The sequence below is a fragment of the Carex rostrata genome, chromosome 2 (genome assembly GCF_964058835.1).
Source record: "Carex rostrata chromosome 2, lpCarRost1.2, whole genome shotgun sequence".
In the NCBI taxonomy this organism is placed as follows: Eukaryota; Viridiplantae; Streptophyta; class Magnoliopsida; order Poales; family Cyperaceae; genus Carex; species Carex rostrata.
The window spans coordinates 2,081,464-2,100,521 of NC_135919.1; the positions used below are offsets into that span (position 1 = coordinate 2,081,464).

General features: G+C 34.6%; 3 protein-coding genes across 5 annotated transcripts; 1 reads left to right on the forward strand and 2 right to left on the reverse strand.

The window, feature by feature from the left end:
• Positions 1-23: 23 nt before the first annotated feature.
• LOC144568513 (hydroxyacyl-thioester dehydratase type-like protein) lies at positions 24-1,465 on the forward strand. 3 transcript variants are annotated; one of them, XM_078318892.1, is made up of 3 exons: positions 24-422; positions 607-669; positions 1,252-1,392. In XM_078318892.1, exons 1-3 carry the CDS (start codon positions 120-122, stop codon positions 1,255-1,257), a joined length of 372 nt encoding a protein of 123 aa, XP_078175018.1. In that variant the 5' UTR covers positions 24-119; the 3' UTR covers positions 1,258-1,392. The 3 variants fall into 3 exon arrangements, with proteins under 3 accessions (XP_078175018.1, XP_078175011.1, XP_078175005.1); XM_078318885.1 differs by having other exon boundaries at positions 28-422; positions 607-726; positions 1,252-1,437; XM_078318879.1 differs by having other exon boundaries at positions 36-422; positions 607-722; positions 1,252-1,465.
• Positions 1,466-2,253: 788 nt separating this feature from the next.
• On the reverse strand, positions 2,254-7,026 carry CPN60A (chaperonin-60alpha). The gene is made up of 9 exons (XM_078318849.1): positions 6,796-7,026; positions 6,239-6,389; positions 5,757-5,878; positions 5,415-5,622; positions 5,019-5,164; positions 4,398-4,704; positions 3,752-3,982; positions 3,154-3,374; positions 2,254-2,732 (listed from the first exon to the last, which is right to left on the reverse strand). Exons 1-9 carry the CDS (start codon positions 6,850-6,852, stop codon positions 2,436-2,438), a joined length of 1,740 nt encoding a protein of 579 aa, XP_078174975.1. The 5' UTR covers positions 6,853-7,026; the 3' UTR covers positions 2,254-2,435.
• Positions 7,027-8,553: 1,527 nt separating this feature from the next.
• Positions 8,554-18,271, reverse strand: LOC144550682 (uncharacterized). The gene is made up of 19 exons (XM_078298658.1): positions 18,196-18,271; positions 18,045-18,095; positions 17,384-17,503; positions 16,880-17,290; positions 15,645-16,030; positions 15,265-15,364; positions 14,525-14,584; positions 14,230-14,433; positions 13,852-14,159; positions 11,572-11,900; positions 10,659-10,792; positions 10,362-10,435; positions 10,198-10,252; positions 9,981-10,055; positions 9,649-9,722; positions 9,513-9,561; positions 9,142-9,226; positions 8,955-9,011; positions 8,554-8,845 (listed from the first exon to the last, which is right to left on the reverse strand). Exons 1-19 carry the CDS (start codon positions 18,247-18,249, stop codon positions 8,787-8,789), a joined length of 2,685 nt encoding a protein of 894 aa, XP_078154784.1. The 5' UTR covers positions 18,250-18,271; the 3' UTR covers positions 8,554-8,786.
• Positions 18,272-19,058: the final 787 nt, after the last annotated feature.

Below are 19,058 nucleotides of genomic sequence, written 5' to 3' on the forward strand. Positions count from 1 at the left end.
CTTTCCATCTCCTTCATCCTACAAATTTGGTTATATCATCTGTTTCTGTTAAATTAACCACAAGGATTTGATTGAGTTTTCCGGGCAAGACATCCAAAATCGACTACCAAATTAGCGAAATGCAAAGGATACAGCAGCTAAGTCGCATCCCCTCTCGTTCTCAATTTCGTTTTCCCATCTCTCCCTTCTCTTCAGCTCCGATCGAACCACCACCACCTCTTCTTTCAATCGGTCATGTGCTGCATGCCTCGAGGATTTTTACGGGCCAGGATGTGGCCCACTATGCAGAGGTCACCGGTGACTACAATCCGGTCCACCTAGACTCGGGGTTTGCGACAAGTGTAGCTGGGTTTGATAAAGGGAGGGTCGTCCATGGCATGCTTGTTGCTTCCCTCTTTCCTTCTATCATCGCTTCTAATTTTGTATGTCCTTCTTCTTCTTCTTCACATGTCTATTCCTCTTTTTCTCTTTCAGGCATTTCGTCAAACACCTGTTGTGCATAGGCCCTTTTTGTCTTTCCACTTCAATTACTCGTATTTCTGTAATTTTATGTGATTCATAATCAACTGTAAGCTAACTTTATTATGTGTTCAAACTAAAATGTAGCCTGGAGCAGTATATGTTTCCCAAGACCTCAAGTTCAAGCTGCCTGTGTATGTACAAGATGAGGTAGCAGCTCAAGTTCAGGCTATAAACATCAAACAAATAAAGAATAGATACGTGTATGTTTGAATGTGATGCTATCTACTCTTTTAATGACTTGATAATGTCCATTACCTGTGGAGATGTAAATTCGTACTGCGCTGTACCATGACCAAGTCAGATTTTTACGTGTATCTTGCCATGACCAAATTCAGAGGGACGATCACATGTGACCACATGTATCATGTCCAACTTTTTTTTAATTAAATTTAAATTAGTTTATTCAAAATTCATCATTCCATCAAGGTCTAACGGTCCCACACGTGACCATGTGCCGTGACCATATAACATATAAGTTTTGCCTAGTTTTTTTTAATTAAATTTAAATTAGTTTATTCAAAATTCATCATTCCATCAAGGTTTAACGGTCCCACACGTGACCATGTGCCGTGACCATATAACATATAAGTTTTGCCTAGTTTCGGTCTGGTACAGAGAACGTACCAGTAGGGAGTGTACTGCTTATAGTATCCCCATGTCAGTACTGTTACTGCTACAGTTGCTATATATTTATCTTCTTTTTCTATTTTTTTTTTTTTTGCTTGACAGTGTTAAATTTACAACAAGATGCTTTACAAATGAAGTTTCTCTTGCGGTTGATGGAGAGGCTGTGGCAGTCCTGCCGACATTGCATTTGAACGAGTAGTTGTAATTTTGATAGAGGGAATCAAGATTGCAAGTTAAGTCGACTGATGATCAACATAATTTCAGAGAAGTTTTGCAGTTTTGTTTATTTGATCTCTTACTCTTTTGACCCATGTACTTTAAGAGTAGTATAGTGTTCAAGTTCTTAATACATTTCTTTCCCAACACTCTATAAGACTACAATATGGTTTTTTTTTTTTGGATAAATTTAGATCATATGAACAGATTGATGATTTATGTCGTCAACCCGTTGATTATCTTTCTTTTCTTTTCTTTTTTTATTAAAAAAAAACAAATATAAGCTTGGAAATGAGCAATAACTATGTGATAGCAGCGAGTTGAGCCAGACATAGCACATGACTCGTTCAGTTTTCGAAACAAGTCATTATTAGAGTTCGAACTAAAATAAGTAGCGACTTGCTCATTTTCGGATTGTTTGGAAATGAGAAAAGCAATAAGCCACAATTTTTTGTCACTCAGCAAGCAACAAACCAAGCTAGACATGGTCCGTGGTTCACTCGTTTCTAAAACGAGCGAACTAACATGAGAGTTCAAGCTAGACATGGTCCGTGGCTCATTTTCGGACTATCCTCCATTTCCTCTGAGATATCTTTTAATATCTCAAATTTTCATTTTATTTGAAGTCGGGCCATTTTTTTTTCACCTACTCAGAATGAAGGGCCAGTATTATTATACTTTTGAGATTCATGCAAAAAGAATTTGAACGGTCAGGAATTTTCCACAGACCAGCTCAAAAGTTCTGAGATATCCTAGGGGATACGAATTCAAACTATGTGAACAAAACGGCACCAGGATGCTTCTGCTCAATGGTAATGAATTAATCAAGATATCAATACTTAAAAAGAGCAATCAAGCACACAAAAATGTAACTCCATGACACTCTCATTCCATCAAACACAGAGATGTCTGGATCAACCACTGTCAAACAATTCGAACTACAATCCACCTATTAGAACATTAATCCCATTAATTCCATGATACTACAAAATTTTCCCCTCCCACTACACCTAGAATCTCATTATTTTCTCACGGACCTTGTAAAACAAACAAAAAATCATCGACTACACTTAAACAGAAAGAGCACCTTCAGGCACGTCAGTAGAGGCAGCAGCAACCCGCTTCTTGGGCTTCTCTACCACAATGGCCTGAGTTGTCAGAACCATTCCTGCAACTGACGCTGCATTCTGAAGTGCACAACGGGTCACCTTCGCTGGATCAATGACACCAGATTCTACTAGATTCTCGTATTTGTCAGTCATGGCATTGTACCCAACCTCCCATTCTCTGTCCATTACCTTCTCAACCACCACCTCACCTTCTACTCCTGCATTGTGTGCAATCAGAGCTGCCGGTGATACCAAAGCCTATCAAGATTCAAGGAAGAATACACACCGGTCACATAAAAAAACAGTTCAGATATATAAATTTGCTTTTGTGGTTGAGTTCCAAGGTCACGTTGGTCATTTGGGTTGGATCAGTGGCCGTAGAGTCAAACTAGATCCATCAGGTCATTAAGACCGTATCCTCTGAGATATCTCAAACTTTCAGTTCATCAAAAGCCGGGTCAAATTTCTTTTGGTGCCCATTCAGAATGCAGGGGGCCAGTATTATTGTTCTTTGAGATTTTGTGTAGAAAGGATTTGAGCTGTCCGGATCTTCCACAGATCAACTCGAAGTTTGTGATATCTCAGGGGAAGCAAATTCCAGGTCAGGTGGGTATAAATTACAAATATATATCAATTTACTATTTACTAACAAGCCTAATCTAATGGAGCATGCCTATACCTTCTGAATGATGTCAGCACCAAGGCGCTCGTCAGGGTCTTCAAAAGTCTCCTTGATCGTTGGAACCAAGGTTGAGAGGTGCACATATGCAGCACCACCACCTGGCACAATACCTTCCTCTATGGCTGCAAAGGTTGCATTCTTTGCATCCTCTATCCGGAGCTTCCTGTCTTCTAGCTCTGTCTCAGTCGCTGCACCCACTTTAATCACCGCAACTCCACCTGATTGATTGAAAGGACATCAGATGTATCTACTGAAAGATCAACTTGGATAATGCTAATAGAGCGAGGCTATGGTAATATGCATATTACTGATCAACCAGTGCTATGGATCCATATCTTTATTTTGAAAGCTCAAACAGTCGATCCGAACTGTTAAACATGATTTCCATATGAAAATGTACTTGCAGACCAAATTTTACATTTTTAGAACCTTTTTTACTATTTTAATTAAAATAGGTAGAAAATCACTGCTTTTGAATGGTCCAGAATTTTCAAATCAAGTATTTTCTCAAACAATAAATAAATAATGCCTCAGTTTTTTTTTTTTTGAGTAAGATTTGCTCAAACAATAAATTATAAAAAATTAAATAGTTTACCTGACAGCTTTGCAATTCTCTCAGCGAGCTTTTCGGTGTCATAGACAGAATCAGTCTCGGCAAGTTCCTTCTTTAGCTGGGCAATACGAGCCTGGATCTCATCCTTGGTCGCTGCATCGGCAATCAAGGTTGTCGACCCGCTCCCAATTGTCACTTTCCGTGCTGTCCCGAGTTGTTCTACTGTGGTGTTCTCAATCAACAGGCCTAGGTCTTTTGCCTGGAACTCAGCACCTGAAAGTCAAAAGGAGAGCAAAAGCACAAGCTTAAACAACTAGGAAATCTACTGCTTGAAATAGGGATGTAAAAAAATCACGCCGTGACGTGACCATCCTTCGGAAAATCGGCATGGCACGCAAACTGGTCTGGTCGTGCACATGGTCACACGTGATCAGGGCCGTTAGATCTTGATCGAATGGTGAATTTTGGAAAAAATAATAATTAAATAATAAAAAAAATAGTTAAACGTGACCAGACATGTTGTGACTAACGTGCCGTGACTGTCCCTCCAAATTTAGTCACAGCACAAATTTACATCCCCTAGCTTGAAACCTAGGGCCTTACTTGAGCTAGACATCAAATTAATCAAGTGTAAGATAATCTGTACCACGAAAACAATTTAGCAAGATATAATACAACAAAAGCTTACCAGTAACAATGGCAATATCTTGAAGAAGAGCCTTGCGCCTCTCTCCAAAACCCGGGGCCTTAATTGCAGCGACATTGAGAATACCACGAAGTTTGTTCACAACCAGAGTTGCAAGGGCCTCGCCGGTGACGTCCTCAGCAACTATGAGTAGTGGTGCTCTGAGTTGAGTAGTCTTTTCCAAGAGGGGAATGATCTCCTTGATAGTTGAGATCTTTTGGTCGGTCACAAGTACACGTGCATTCTCAAACTCAACCATTAGTTTCTCAGGGTTAGTGACAAATTGTGGTGAAATGTATCCTCTGTCAATCTGTGTAATACAAGAAATAATTCAATGTACATCCTCTTTGTCACTCTAATGCATACAAGAAAGAATTCATTGTACATTGGAAAATTTAACTGACAAGATATCATATTATATTTTGTGGAAGCACGATGCTAATTTATACATAACAAAATAAATTGTTAGTGCTTCTTTTTCTCTAAGATTATCTTTTGTACATTTGATTGTATTGGTAAAAGAACAAAATGGGTTTACTTTTGTCACCATAGAGGAAACATTCTATCCTATAATCTTTACTAGTGATCATCACATATAATTAAACTAAGAGTTAATGACAAAACCTCCATCCCCTCTTCGACATCAACTGTGGTCTCGAAAGAAGAAGACGACTCAATGGAAAGAACACCATCAGGGCCCACTTTGTCAATGGCATCAGCAATCATGGTCCCAATAAATTCATCATTTCCCGCAGAAATTGTGGCAACAGCTACAAGTATAAAAAAAACAAATAGATAATTCCTTCCTCATATCAAGTGATAAATGAATTCTTTCTTGTACAGAGATTCCAAACTTAAGCAATGCATATACATCACAACTGAGAAAACTTTGATATATGTGTACAATAATACTGCATCTCCACGCATAACAGCACCTTAGATATATCTAAGTACAAGTACTAACTAAATCCATATAGGTCCATATTTTATAATTTATATACATTTAGGTCAAAATAGTACCTTTGATATCTCCACGCCCCTTGACAGGTCGAGCCTTCCTTTCAAGCTCCTGGATCAGACCTTCTACAGTCTTATCTATTCCCTTCTTAAGGGATACTGGGTTAGCACCAGAGGTGACACTCAACATCCCCAACTTTATTATTTCACGTGCAAGAACTGAAGCGGTCGTGGTACCATCACCAGCCGAATCATTGGTCTTACTGGCAACCTGTCAAAGGTATTAGTAATTTTCTTGATCAAATTAGGTTGGCAAGAAAAATATATAGCAGACCCAGTGCTATAATAGTAAAACAAATGCAATGTCAAAAGAGAAAGAAATGCCGAAAAGGTGAAAAAGTGTACCTCACGAATCAAGGCTGCACCAGCATTTTCCATTGGGTCGGCAAGCTCGATTGCACGTGCAATGGTTACACCATCATTTACCACCTTGGGGTTTCCAAACTCGTCCAAAACCACATTCCTTCCTAAAAAGAAAAGAAAAATAATGTAAGCACGCATCATGAGCTTTACATAAAGGAGAACTGGCAAAAATGAACCTGAATTTGTTAAGCTAAAAATAACATTATTCTCTGTTTGAAGTGGTACAAAGAGATGATTAAATATGTTAAGCTACAAGGCGGCACTGTTTCAAATGTTCAATCAGTATATTTCAAATGAGAAAAATATGATATTCTTTCTTTTCTGAAGGGGTGTTTTTGTCACGTTGAATTTAATTGTTCATTATTCTGAAAATGTAGAGTTATCACATGCCTTACCAATTACTAAACCAGTAATACAACAGTGTACATAATTTCTTCAATTGAATATAAATAAAGACTGATTACCTCTCGGGCCGAGGGTTACGCCTACAGCATTTGCAAGTTTCTCTACACCAGCTTGAAGACATCTTCTCGAGTGTTGATCGAATGCTATATCTTTGGCATTAGCTTTGACAACAAAGTTTTTCCGTGCATTCGACCTCCCCCTCAATCGTCCCTTTTTTTTTAGCAAAAGTAAATAAACAAACAAATCAGCTTGAGAATTCAACAGAGAGAACTGAACTAAATCAAAAGGAGAATAACTACAGTGCATCTAGATTTTCCCCGTATAAGTTTTAGCATTTCCTTGCATTTCTCCTCCCATAATAAGATGCGCTATAAGATGGAATGAATTGGGGCACTATTCCGGCACAACATTGTTTAAAAATGAATAGCCGCTGACAGTGGGGTCTCAACCAAACACCACAACAAATCGGGGTTCAATAAGGCCACAAAGTTCGAAATTAGGCACCTAAGATAACCTATTCCAGATTTAACCTCCCGAAAAACCTTTCCCTCCTGTGCAAGCATCTTTTAAGTGCATGAATGAGCTAATTTAAGAAGAAGAAGAAGAAGAAGTGAACCTGAAAAGGGGAGGAGCGGAGAATAGATGCGGAGGAGAGAGCATTGGCAGATGCCATTATTGTAAGTGAGAGAGAGAGAGAGAGAGAGAGAGAGAGAGAGAGAGAGAGAGTGAGTGAGGTTTGTGGATTGAGATTTGAGAAAAAGATAAGGTGCGTGCGAGGCGGCTTCGAGGGTTTAGGAGAAGGGGATTTTATTATGAAGAAAGGATGGAATGGACAGAAGGAGATAAAATGTGGTAGGAGCTTCCAGAACATTCGGATTCTACTGCGAGTGCGTATCCTCTGAGATATCTCAAATTTTGCGTGACCGACGTGTCCAGTGTCTATTCGGGGTGACGTATTAAGGGCAGTATTATTTGAGCTTTGAGATTCGCACAGAACGTATTGTAACGGTTGAGATTTTCCAAAAAGTCACGCAAAATATGAGATATCTCAGAGGATGCGCTTTGGAGTTATTTTCACTAATATTCCTCTAGTTTTATGAAATTAAAAATGTATCAGGGTTTGTATAGTCTACGTTGTAGCTAGGGCTGGCAAAAAAATTCGAGGTTCGTGATTCGATTCGGGTTTGATTCGGATTTGATTCGAGTTTAATTCGATTCGAAATGGGTTCGAATTGAAATGAACCAAATCAGGTTTGGTTCGGAATTAATTCAAACCAAACCCAAACCTAGCCTGGTTCGATCGAAATGGGTTCGATCATTTTTATGGTTCGAATCTCATAATAACATCGGGCGTCCATTTACCTGATGAAATTAAAATCCAAGATAAAGAGTCATAATTTAACTTAGCCGATACTCCCTCGCTCTCAAATCTCAATAACCTAGTTCTCTCTCCATATCTCTCTAACTCACTCTCCCTCTAGCTCTAAAATCTAACTGACACTCTCGACGACTGGCTGTCTCTCCGGCTGTCACTTCTCTCTCCGGACTAGATGACTATCTCTCCTCTCTCTTCAGTGGTCTCTCATAGTTCATACCAGGAAAGCCGTATCTGATGTATTTTTTCATGAATAATTTTTTAACTTAAAAACACTCATTTCATAGTTCATACTGGTAAAAGGAAGCCATGTGAATTGTTCCGCGAGAAAAAATTAATGTATAAACTACCGGTATAACTAGGACTGCTAAAAAATAATTTAGTTCGTGATTCGATTCGGGTTCGATTCGAAAAATGTGTAGTTCGAAATGGATTCGGTTCGAAATGGGTTCGGTTCGAAACGAATCAAACCAGGTTCGGTTCGAAATTAATTCAAATCAAACTCAAACCTAAGATAAGTTCGGTTCGGTTTGGTTCGTTGCCACCCCTAGTTGTAGCCTAGTTGAAATTCGTTGCTTGTGATTTGCTACTTGCTCGAGTGAGTCAGCTTGTTTAATCAAGACTTTACCAAGTTGAGTTCTGAACTTAATTAATTTAGAGTATTTATCATCGAAAAACTTTATAAATCTAGCTATTCACAATAAAGAGTGAACATTCACGAAATCCTTCGAGAGCATCAACAAGTTTTCTAACGTGGCATATTTTATTTTAATTGTTTTAATGTATGTCAATCACTAAAGAAGAAAAAACAGAGAAAGATTATGTGGCATAAAAGAATTTTTTTTAATTTCTTTCTTATTGCTGAGATGGAGATGTTCTCACCTACACATCTTCTTTACAAATCCCATGCCTTGAACTTAAAAAATATTTTAACTATATAACAAGGCAAAAATGAATTTAACTGCAAAAATAAAATAAATTGAACCTTTTGCCATACTGTACAAATGAAAGAAATATTTTTATTATATTTATATTTCATGTTATACGAAAAGAATTCTATACATTTTTCCTATATATAAAAGGTTAAAGAAACAGTATGAAATGAACCAAATGGCAACATCTCCTGTTAGTAGCTCAGTTGCATTATTAAACAAGATCAATGGTAAGCAAAAACGAACAAAGAATGGCGAAACAAATGCCGCAAGAACCGAGCAAATTCTTCTCCGAAAATATTAGATTCCCAAATGATGCCACCACCTCTTTTTCTTCTTATACTCTATTGGGAACATCTCTACAATAACACATAATATAAAAAAAAAAGTTTTCATTTGAACTCTACAATGCCCCACATAATATAAAATGCAATGCATATAACTTAAAAAGAAGGCAAATAATGTTACCTCCTTCTGGATATATGGAGTTGTAGTGTACCTCAGCCCAAAAACTCAAAAAAATTACTACAAAACAAAAGAGAAACAATTATAATATAAATAAATTGTTGTCAACAAAACTACTTAACAATCCATGCAAGAAAGGTAAAATTGTACAATACTTCTGAAAATACACAGAAAAAAAAAGAGTACATACTTCGGGTGGATTTCTGAACGACAGGCAATATTTCAATGTAGCACGTATCCTTGAAAGATGTAAGAACAAATATTTTCACGCCATACTGCAAAAAAAAGAAGAATAATAATTATCATTTTATCAGTTTAACTTGAGTGTTTTTTTGCAAAAGAGCAAATACCCCACAAAACATTGCATTTGCCCCTAAATAATGCAAAATTGTCACAAATGCCCTTCCCATCTAAATTATATCCAGGGGATATCACTAAACTAACGTGCAAGTATTTTATAATGTTCTATACATGAGATTTTGAGGTTTGTTTTAGGGTACAAAATACAAATAAAAACATTAGGTTCCCAGTTTATATATAATTGATAGAAAATCAACATACTGAATCAGCAGCAGCTTGAAGAGTGACGTGGTCCCCCCATTCACCACTCCTGCTTACAAGTAGTTAATATTATAAAACTATATTAACCAAAAAAGAATAAAAAAAAAGTAAATATTTAAATAGATTGACTACTCACTTTGACATTCTTTTAATATACTCATCATAGCCCATAGGAACATATCCCTTGTATATTTCAGGGTGTGATTTTAACTGACATAATACATGTGAAAGAGGAAGAATATAAGAATATAATCATGTATTAATTAAAACATACACACATTCAGACATCTTCAGTACCAGATTTACCAGTAATTTACCAGGAAGCAATCAGATTTTTTATATTTTTTTAACCAGTAATTTTTATCCTACCAAACTTTCAAAGTAAACATTGGTTCCTAAAACAACTATATATCAGGTGGTACCTTAGTAATTTAACAAAATAAATGCAATGCAATAACATTAATTAACCTGATTGACAACTTGTTCTCTGACAAATTTGTGATGCTCTGTCATACGGTAGAATTGGTCTGACAAGGCCCTAAACTGCAAATGAACATCATATATTTAACGACTTATTTTATGTGCTCAAAAGTAAATATAAATATCAGAAAAGGTGCTAACGTCCCATGGATCAGAAAATCATCATATAAAAAGTAACTTCTAGAAGGTTTTTTAAAGAACAAACCTGACAGTTACCGTCTCCCTGAACCTTTAGTTCTTTTAGATCATACAACTTCAATCTAAATATAGACAATAAATTAAAATTAGTAGTAGTCGAAACAAAGATACTTAAAGAAATTATTTCTTTAGTCATACATGCCTACAAAACACGAAATGAGCATACTTTACCTCTCCAGTAGTCTTTCATGATCTGACATAGCCTCATCAAAAGTTGGAATTTGCTGATTTATTCTGGGAACATGCTGCATAGTAGCAAACCAAAACAACATAAGTGTCTAAATCAATTATTTCTGTACTGGTACCACAATTGTATTGGCAAACCAGTTGCTTCATAACATACAACACTGATTCCCTTATCAAATAATGGCCTCAGTGTATTATCTACCATAACTATGAATGCCAGATTACATGTGAAGAAGAAACATACAAAAATATGAAAGAAAAAAAGAAAAAGAAAAAACTTACAGGTGTAGCAACCATATCATTCAATCTTTTGCCAACTTCACCATCTAATTCACCATCATCTTCCAAATCATCTGGTGGAATTGAACAGTCAGTGGTCTCCAATTCCTCTTCCCCGACAGTAGGTCTGTTGTTGCCTGAATAATCCAAGATCAGTATTAGACCTACCTTTGTCTGCAGGCTGGTACTGTTCTTTGTTAGCTATACCGCTCTTTGGTGGCCTAATTGGTGCTTTTTTTTTTTTTTTTTTTCGGTTTTCAGGTCTTTAGATATTCTGGTATTTCCCAATTATTGTTACTAGTTTTGCTTTCTGGTGCAACAGCTTTTCTTGGTATTTTTTGATGTAGCAGTTTTGTTGTCTGCTGGTATTTTTGCTGGTACTGTACTGGTAAGAACAGATACTCTTGTTTCTTCCTTTTTCTTGTATAATTTGGGGTTGGCGTAGCCAGGATAATTATTTTGAATATTAAGTATATTCTTTTTATGAGAAAAACATAGAAATAGAAGCATATTTTGAAGAAAAATTTCAGGGGTAGGCAAAATTTTATAATTATTTGATGCTTAAATACACTTTTATATATATTCTTTCAAAAAAACACAAAAATAGAAGTATAATCTTGAAAAAAAATTTGAGCCAGGGGTAGGCAAGTGTCCAATGTCACCGCCCCTGTTGTCTACTAATCAGTAGCTAATCGAAACTGAATTTCTTGTTGAGCAACCATCCAACTAGATTTTATTCTCATAATTCAGTACAGTTTTCAATTCAATCTTGTAGTTGTCTTTACCAGCAAAAACCTTAAACCTTACCAGTTGCCGAATGCAAGCAAAACCCTTAGTACTGGCAGGCACATAAAGGTACAAAACTGAAGAACTTCCACATAAAAATTTCTATATTGATTTTTGCACTGTAACTTACTTCCTGTAGAGTCATTGAGCCAAACTTGGTTAAGAACTGGTTCATAATTGTCACATGACATTCCGGAAGCTTCTTCTTTGGCAAGTTGTTCTAGTTCCTGTTGAAGCGTGTAAGCAATCGCCTCGTCATTTTCTACCATATTTTGATTTTTGACGTGACCATTCTCACTTCTCATGATATCTTCTTTAATCATACGATTGTTACTGTAATTGGGATCAGAATTTGAATCAGGTGCTGTGGGGTGATCAGTTAGTGCATCTTGGAGTAAGTGTAGGCCCCACCTGACAAGGTCTGGATCATGCTCACCCATAATTATAAATTGTTTGCTGTGATTTTAAGGAAGGAAGATTTCTAACAATAACCTGAACACACAAAAACAATCAATGTTTTGATTAGAATATCTAACATGATGTGTTATTATGATCATTTTTTGATTTATCAGAATTGAGAGCAATTAACGCCCCAATTGAGAGCAAGAGATGAGATAAAAAGGGAAGAGAGAACCTTACCTCGAGTAGAAGCAACCTCTTTCACAAAGAACTAACGAACGAACAAAAGATGACGCCGATTTTTTTGAATTGACAAGTTTAGTCTATATATATATATATACCGAGAAGAGAAGAGAGGAGAACTATAGAAGAAGGAAATAATAGCAAATGAAAAGGCGCGACAAATAAGAAGCTACAGGAGGATAAACAGCGTGGTATCAAGTTTCCAATGGAAGCACGCCACGTCGTAGAGAGGAAGCTTTCCGTTGGGGAAAAGCGAAACGATGGGATGCGCACAATGGAGACCACCGTCTAGGATTCCCTGAGACGATATCCTCTGAGGTAACAGATTATTTCTTTTTGGATCTGGACCGTCCGATTAAATCTACGGATCTTTATATTCATGCGGACTCTTATTGGACGGTCTAGATCTAAACAAAAATATTCTGTTACCATAGGTGATTTGAAGTCGGCTTGTACGACAGTCCCGTATTCCGTGCAAGGAAACGAGTCAAGGAGGGGCGCCGCGTGCGTCCTGATTTTATTGATTTGTGCTCCTCTCCAGTTCATCTTCACAGAACAAATCCATTCGTTTTAATGTAGTGACACGTGGCCTCCGAGGACTGGATAAATATTTGATAATCTCGGCTGGCGGGACCCGCGCCAACAAACTGTATTATTAACACTTTTGTAAATAAGGGTACTCAAATAAATAATTTGTCGGAAAAAATATATGTATATATTTATATTCAATCATAGAAAACTTAGGTCCGAAGACTAATAATAGCATATCATAATTCGCATCCTCTGGGTTATCTCAAAGTTTGAGAGGATATGTGCAAAATTTGGAGCGTTCGAATCTTTTCTGCACGAATCTCAAAGCACATTAATTGGCCCCCTCCATTTCAAATAGGAACCGAATAGAAATTTGACCCGGTTTTGAATCCACTCATATGTATGTCATGTATGATCATCCCAAATTAGAAATATGTCATGCATGTCGTATGATATATTCGTAAGGTTTTATTAATTGATTTTTCAAAAATTCTCATGCAAATTGGGGAAATTGGAAGATGATTTGTGTAACCTGGATTGTTCTTCTCACATATTAGAAATTAGATATATGTGCTTTATAATTTGCACCAACCTTTAGCTTTGGTATTTGCTGCCAACAAAACGCTGTAACTTGAGACATATATTGCTTTTGAACAAAGGGTTGCAAATTTGCAATTCAGTCCCTTTGGTTTTACAGTACTGCACTTCTGCACCAGTAAGGTATCAGTACTTGCATGAGTTTTACATGCTATAGCAATTTCTACTTTTAATTTCAAGGATGTACAGAATTTCTAAAATTAAAAAAGATTTCTTCTTAAGAAATCAATTTATAACAGCTAACATGGTACAATTTTTAATTTTTATTTGTTGAAATATCTATCGCACTCTCTCAGCAAAATAAAAAATATATATATATATATTGTTACTGATGTGTCGCTTAGAAGAAATTAAATGAATTTAAAAAATGAAGCGGTTTAGAAATTATTTCTAACTTAATCTCTATTATCTCCTAAACAACTGTAATTAATTGCTGAGCAATTTGTGAGTTGGAAATGTTCTAATAACAGTAAAGTAATAATCGTTTAAGCCTTTATTTTTAGGTTGTAAAACTTCAAATGTATCGCTTAAATTAAAATTATTTTTTATCTGTACATTCAAAAAACATATAAAAAAAAAATTAAACAAACCAAAAAAAAAAACAAGAAACCTTTTGAACAGGAACTGATGCAACTTTTACACTGGAAATAAATACTGGAATTCATCATTATATGGCATGATTTCGACAAATCCATTAATCTTGATACCAGTTTGCAGTTTCAAGCATTCCACCATGGATTTCCTCAAAGGCCAAGATGTGGGGAGCTGGTTGAGTATCCATTGCATCAACGGTTCCAAATCTTTCTCAAATTTGTGCATAAAATTTGAATGTATGAAACTTGGTATCAGAAGCCTTTTTGTAGCTGTCACAACTAATGCAGCTTGCAAGTAATCCAATTTAGATTTCTCCAAATCAGCAGAGATACGGTCAGGTGTATATATCCTCAGCTACAAACAATCATGTTAAAGTCAGATCCTGAACTGTTAAATTCAATGAAAAAAAAGTACTGGTACTTACAGCTGGAGAAGATTTGGTCCCACAACATAATGCAAATATTATGTTAGGTTCTTCTTTTTCCAATCCATAGCTATTCTTTACCAGTATCTCTTGTTCACGGTTAAGATTTCTGGTTTGTAAATTGTTCACTTTCGACGGATGTTGCATTATCGAGTGTTCTATTTCGATAGGTGTAAGTTTGATTCCTCCGACATTTACCAGTGACTGTTCAAGAAGAACATTTATGTTAGTTCATAAATAATTGATGATGTTAATCTTTTTTTTTTAAGGCAGAGTAGAGGAGCAAAGTACATGCCTTATTTTTAATCATCAGAATTCTTTCTGAATTTGATGGCAAACCATTTTGCAAAAATCCCTACATCAAGTTTGAACAGGTTTTGTTCAGATATGTAAGAAAAAAAAATTTAGTTCAATGAATTAAATGTATTAAAAGGTTTAATTCCATGTGTACCCCATGTCAAATAGTATATATTGCTCCTCATAACGAGGAATATAATATGATGGGAGAATGTATGTTCTCAAAGTTCAAACAGTTAATTCGAAGTGTTCAACAATATATTAATATTAAAATGTGCTTAGAGACCAAATTTTATAAAATTATTTATTATATTTTTAGATAGATACAAAATCACTGCTTTTAGACCATCCAAAAACATTGATTTTTTACCTATCGACAAAAATAGTAAAAAATATTTTATTTGGTATCTAAGTACATTTTAATATGAGTATCATGTTGAGCAGTTTGGATCGACTGTTTGAACTTTAAAAAATAGAGATAGAGATATGAGGTATGATTGAGGCACAAAATCAATAGTGCATTTTAACTCTATTCATATATGTTTCTCCTCATAATGATAAATACAATAAGGTATAATTCCTTATTGCTTCTCCTCTTAAAATGTGGAATAAAAGAGATTAAAGTATTTGAAAAGCATATATGGTATTTCTCACTTATAGGGCACACACATGAAATATTTCCTTTTTGTGCTATCAAATAGAAATGCCAAATTAAGGGGCTAGTTAAGAGTACCATACATTCATAATACATGCATTGTACACATTTATCCAGAATGCTAACTTCTGATTGTGAGTCAAAACATGTAAATCAACTAGTTGCAAAGCATCCATCAGTTCCCTAAAATGACAAATGTATAAGAGTTCATGAGCTAAAAATATTGTACCAGTACCATAGTAATTTGTTTTATATATTTTGAACAAATGTTGACTGAGAACTCTTTGTTTTTTTATAATGGTATGGTACCGGTACTGGTACCAGAAACGAACCTGACATTACTTCATATTTCAACTTCATAAGGCAAAAGCAATTGTTATGTTTTGTCTGGTACCGATTGGTACATACTGGTTCTTGCCTTACTATTTCTCATTTATTCATTTTGAATCAATATGAATTATACCTGAGCTTGTTAAAGAGAGGAAAAGAAGTAGAGAGAAGCTTGGTATCAAGCGAACTTCGACTAAATCTCACAAGATTCTTGTAAGATCCAATATCTCTCCGAATGGATTCCTCTATTTCGAAGATTCCATAAGGATCCTGTTGGCCTTTTTTAACATTCGTGTTAACAGCATCAAATATAGAACCTGATGTTCTTGAAATGTTGCTAGTTTTTTCTTGCTCGGCTACTCGGGATGTTCTTAGAAGCCTTTGAAAGATGCAAATTAAGCATTTTAAAATCCTTTCGGAAAGCTTGTTTGGTTGGAGGGTAAGTTTCCCGGAATCGATTTTCTTGGAAAGGGATTCTTGGAAAACTTTTAGCATTTTATCAGCATGTAGATCTATTGGCTAAAAAGCCAGAACAAACAAAAAATATGAAAAATGCAAATTAGAGTCTGAGCATAAAATAAATATGAAAGTGTAGTCCAAAATAGTCAATATGAACCATTCAACGTGATCTAAATATGAAAATGTATTTGTTCATTGAATTTTATATTTTTAAAATATTTTATACTATTTTTTATAGATAGGTAGAAAATCACTACTTTTGAATGGTCTAGAATTTTTAGATCAAGTGATTTTTTACCTATCTAAAAAGAAGTATAAAATATTCTAAAATATATAAAATTTGATGTGCAAATACATCTCAAATGAAGATCATGTTGAACGGTTCAGATTGTTGTTTGAACTTTAGAAATGAAAATATTGAACCATAATAAGGACCAATCTAGTGAGCTAAATAGCTGACCACAGTAAAGCATTTATGCACCAAAAGAGCAACAATAACACAATAGAAGCCAAAAAAAAAAAACAGTTATAATGATTGAATGGCACTGGTGAGACTAATTAAGGGTCTAAACCAAAATAAAAAAGTGAGGCTATGCTACTATACATAGCACATATTGGTCCATACTATGGATCAATCTATTCATTTTCAAAATTAAAAAGTCGATTTGAACAGTTTAACATAATCTCTATATGAAAATGTACTTATAAATTAACTTTTTAATTTTTCAGACCATTCACAAGTAGTGATTTTCTACCTATCTAAAAAAATAACATTTTTTTAAAAAATAAAATTTATTCTGCAAGTACATTTTCATACGAAAATTACGCTGAACGATTCATATCAACTATTTGAACTTTGGAAACAAAAATATTGAATTGCATTTTTTAAGGTGATAGAATATTTTTTACCTTTTCATTTACTTTCTTTGGAGACAAGGCTAGAGAAGGTGGTTTCAAAAGAATCTTGCTATTTCTTGGACTATCAATCACCTCTTTTTGTTCCAAAAATCTTGGGCTATCTTTTCTATCATGCATATTATTTTCTACACTTTTTCTACCTTTTGATTCAACCAAATTATGACTCAAATGTTCTTCTTTGATTGCTCTGTTGATAAAGAACATAGCCTTCATTTCCTTGGGCAATTTATCTTGCATTTCCTGGTTAGTAGTTTTATTGTATCTGATAGAATCTTGAACTGGAACTGGTACTACTGAGGTGGGTTTTATTTCTCTTAAACCCCCTTGAGTTTTGTGTAATTGTTCTTCTAGCCGAGCAACTTCTTCTTCAACCAGCACTAGTTCTGCTAGCAATTCTTTGGTCTAATTAAAAAAGTCAAAATTTGAAAAAAAAAATTAAAAAAATCAACTTCATGAAAAATCAACTTCCCCAACTCTAAATTTTTCAAAATTTACCTTGTTTGGAAGATAATTTGGGATTTGGCGCATGAATTGGAATGAATTTGGGACCATTGCCCTTTCTAGAATTTCATGAACTTTCTTCTCATCTTCTAGTGTTTTCTTCAAATCAGCCACCTGTAGAATTATTTACACTTCCAATAAATTAAGTGCTATATTTTATTCTTTTCTTTCATACAACAATCAAAAGTTTTAACCTTACAGCAAATTTAGTATATTTAATTATTTATGTTTATTCTAGAATACATTTAACTTTTATGTATTCAATTTGATATCTTTACAAATATTATTCAGTTAGAAAATTAAATTGTAAATGTGTTCTTCATTTATAATAAGACGTTTGGGTCGATTCGAAAAATATTAAATCTTCCATCAAATAATTTAAAAATTTTAATGATAGAGTTTCTATAATTTTGGGATAATGACCAACTAATTCTAAATTAATCAAATTTGATACACACTGTATTTAAAAATTTAGAATATATTTAGAATATTAATTTTAATTTGAACAGTATTTTAAAAAAATATCAAGTAGATGTACCTATTATTAACCTAATGAAAACAAGTACAATTTTCATCAAAATGAAAAAGAAAAGGTTCAAAGGCAAAGGCTGGACATATAATTTAAAAAAAGCAGAGGTTGTAAGTGATTAATTACCTCCTTCTCTAACTGAAGCCTTCTCTGTTTCATGTTTCCACTTCTCTTTCTCTACAAAAACACAGACATGGCTCAAGAAATATATATATGTCATGAAAATACACACTATACATTTACCAATTAATGCATTATGAACAGAGAATTAATTTACCTCACCATAGATGAGAGGCGACATGACGGTGCGAGCACTATCGACAAACGCCATTAGGTATGTATTCTAGATAGATAGATGAATAGCCAAGATCAACAAGTTGTTTGCTATATATAAAAAGAGACAAAATATGAAAATTGTGATAAAAGAGTTGGTGGAAGTGACATTAGGTTGAGATGAAAACTTTATAGCAAAGGAAGGAAGAAAGAAAGAAAGAAAGAAACCTTAGACAAAGGGTTAAAGAGGAATGAGATGAAATGCCGCTTTCTGACTTGTTGTGTCGGTTAAGGAGTCCAATATAATTTATTTATCTCACTTATATACATATTCACTTTCTCTCACAACACTTAATTAACAAACGAAGTTTGACAATTCTCAAAAAAAAAAAAAAAAAAAATTGACACAAAGATCTACCGATTTTTTTTATTTACCATCTTAAAAAAAAACATTTAACCCTATTCCCTGGAAATTTTCATATATTATATTTAAAAAAATATTATTTTTTAGATAGGTAGAAATCACTACTTGTGAATGGTCTGAAAATGAAAAAGTTAATTTGTAAGTACATTTTCATATAGAGATCATGTTAAACGGTTCGAAACAGTTGTTTAAAATTAAAAAATGCATTATATTGATCTATACTTTATAGTATGGACCAATATGTGCTATGCATAATTAGCATAGCCTCACTCTTCTATTTTGGTCTAGACCCTTAATTAGTCTCACCAGTGCCATTGAATCATTATAATTTATAACTGATTTTGTTCTTCTATTGTGTTATTGTTGCTCTTTTGGTGCATAAATGTTTTTCTAAAATTTAAACAGTTAATGTGAACAGTTCAATATAATCTTCATATGAAAAT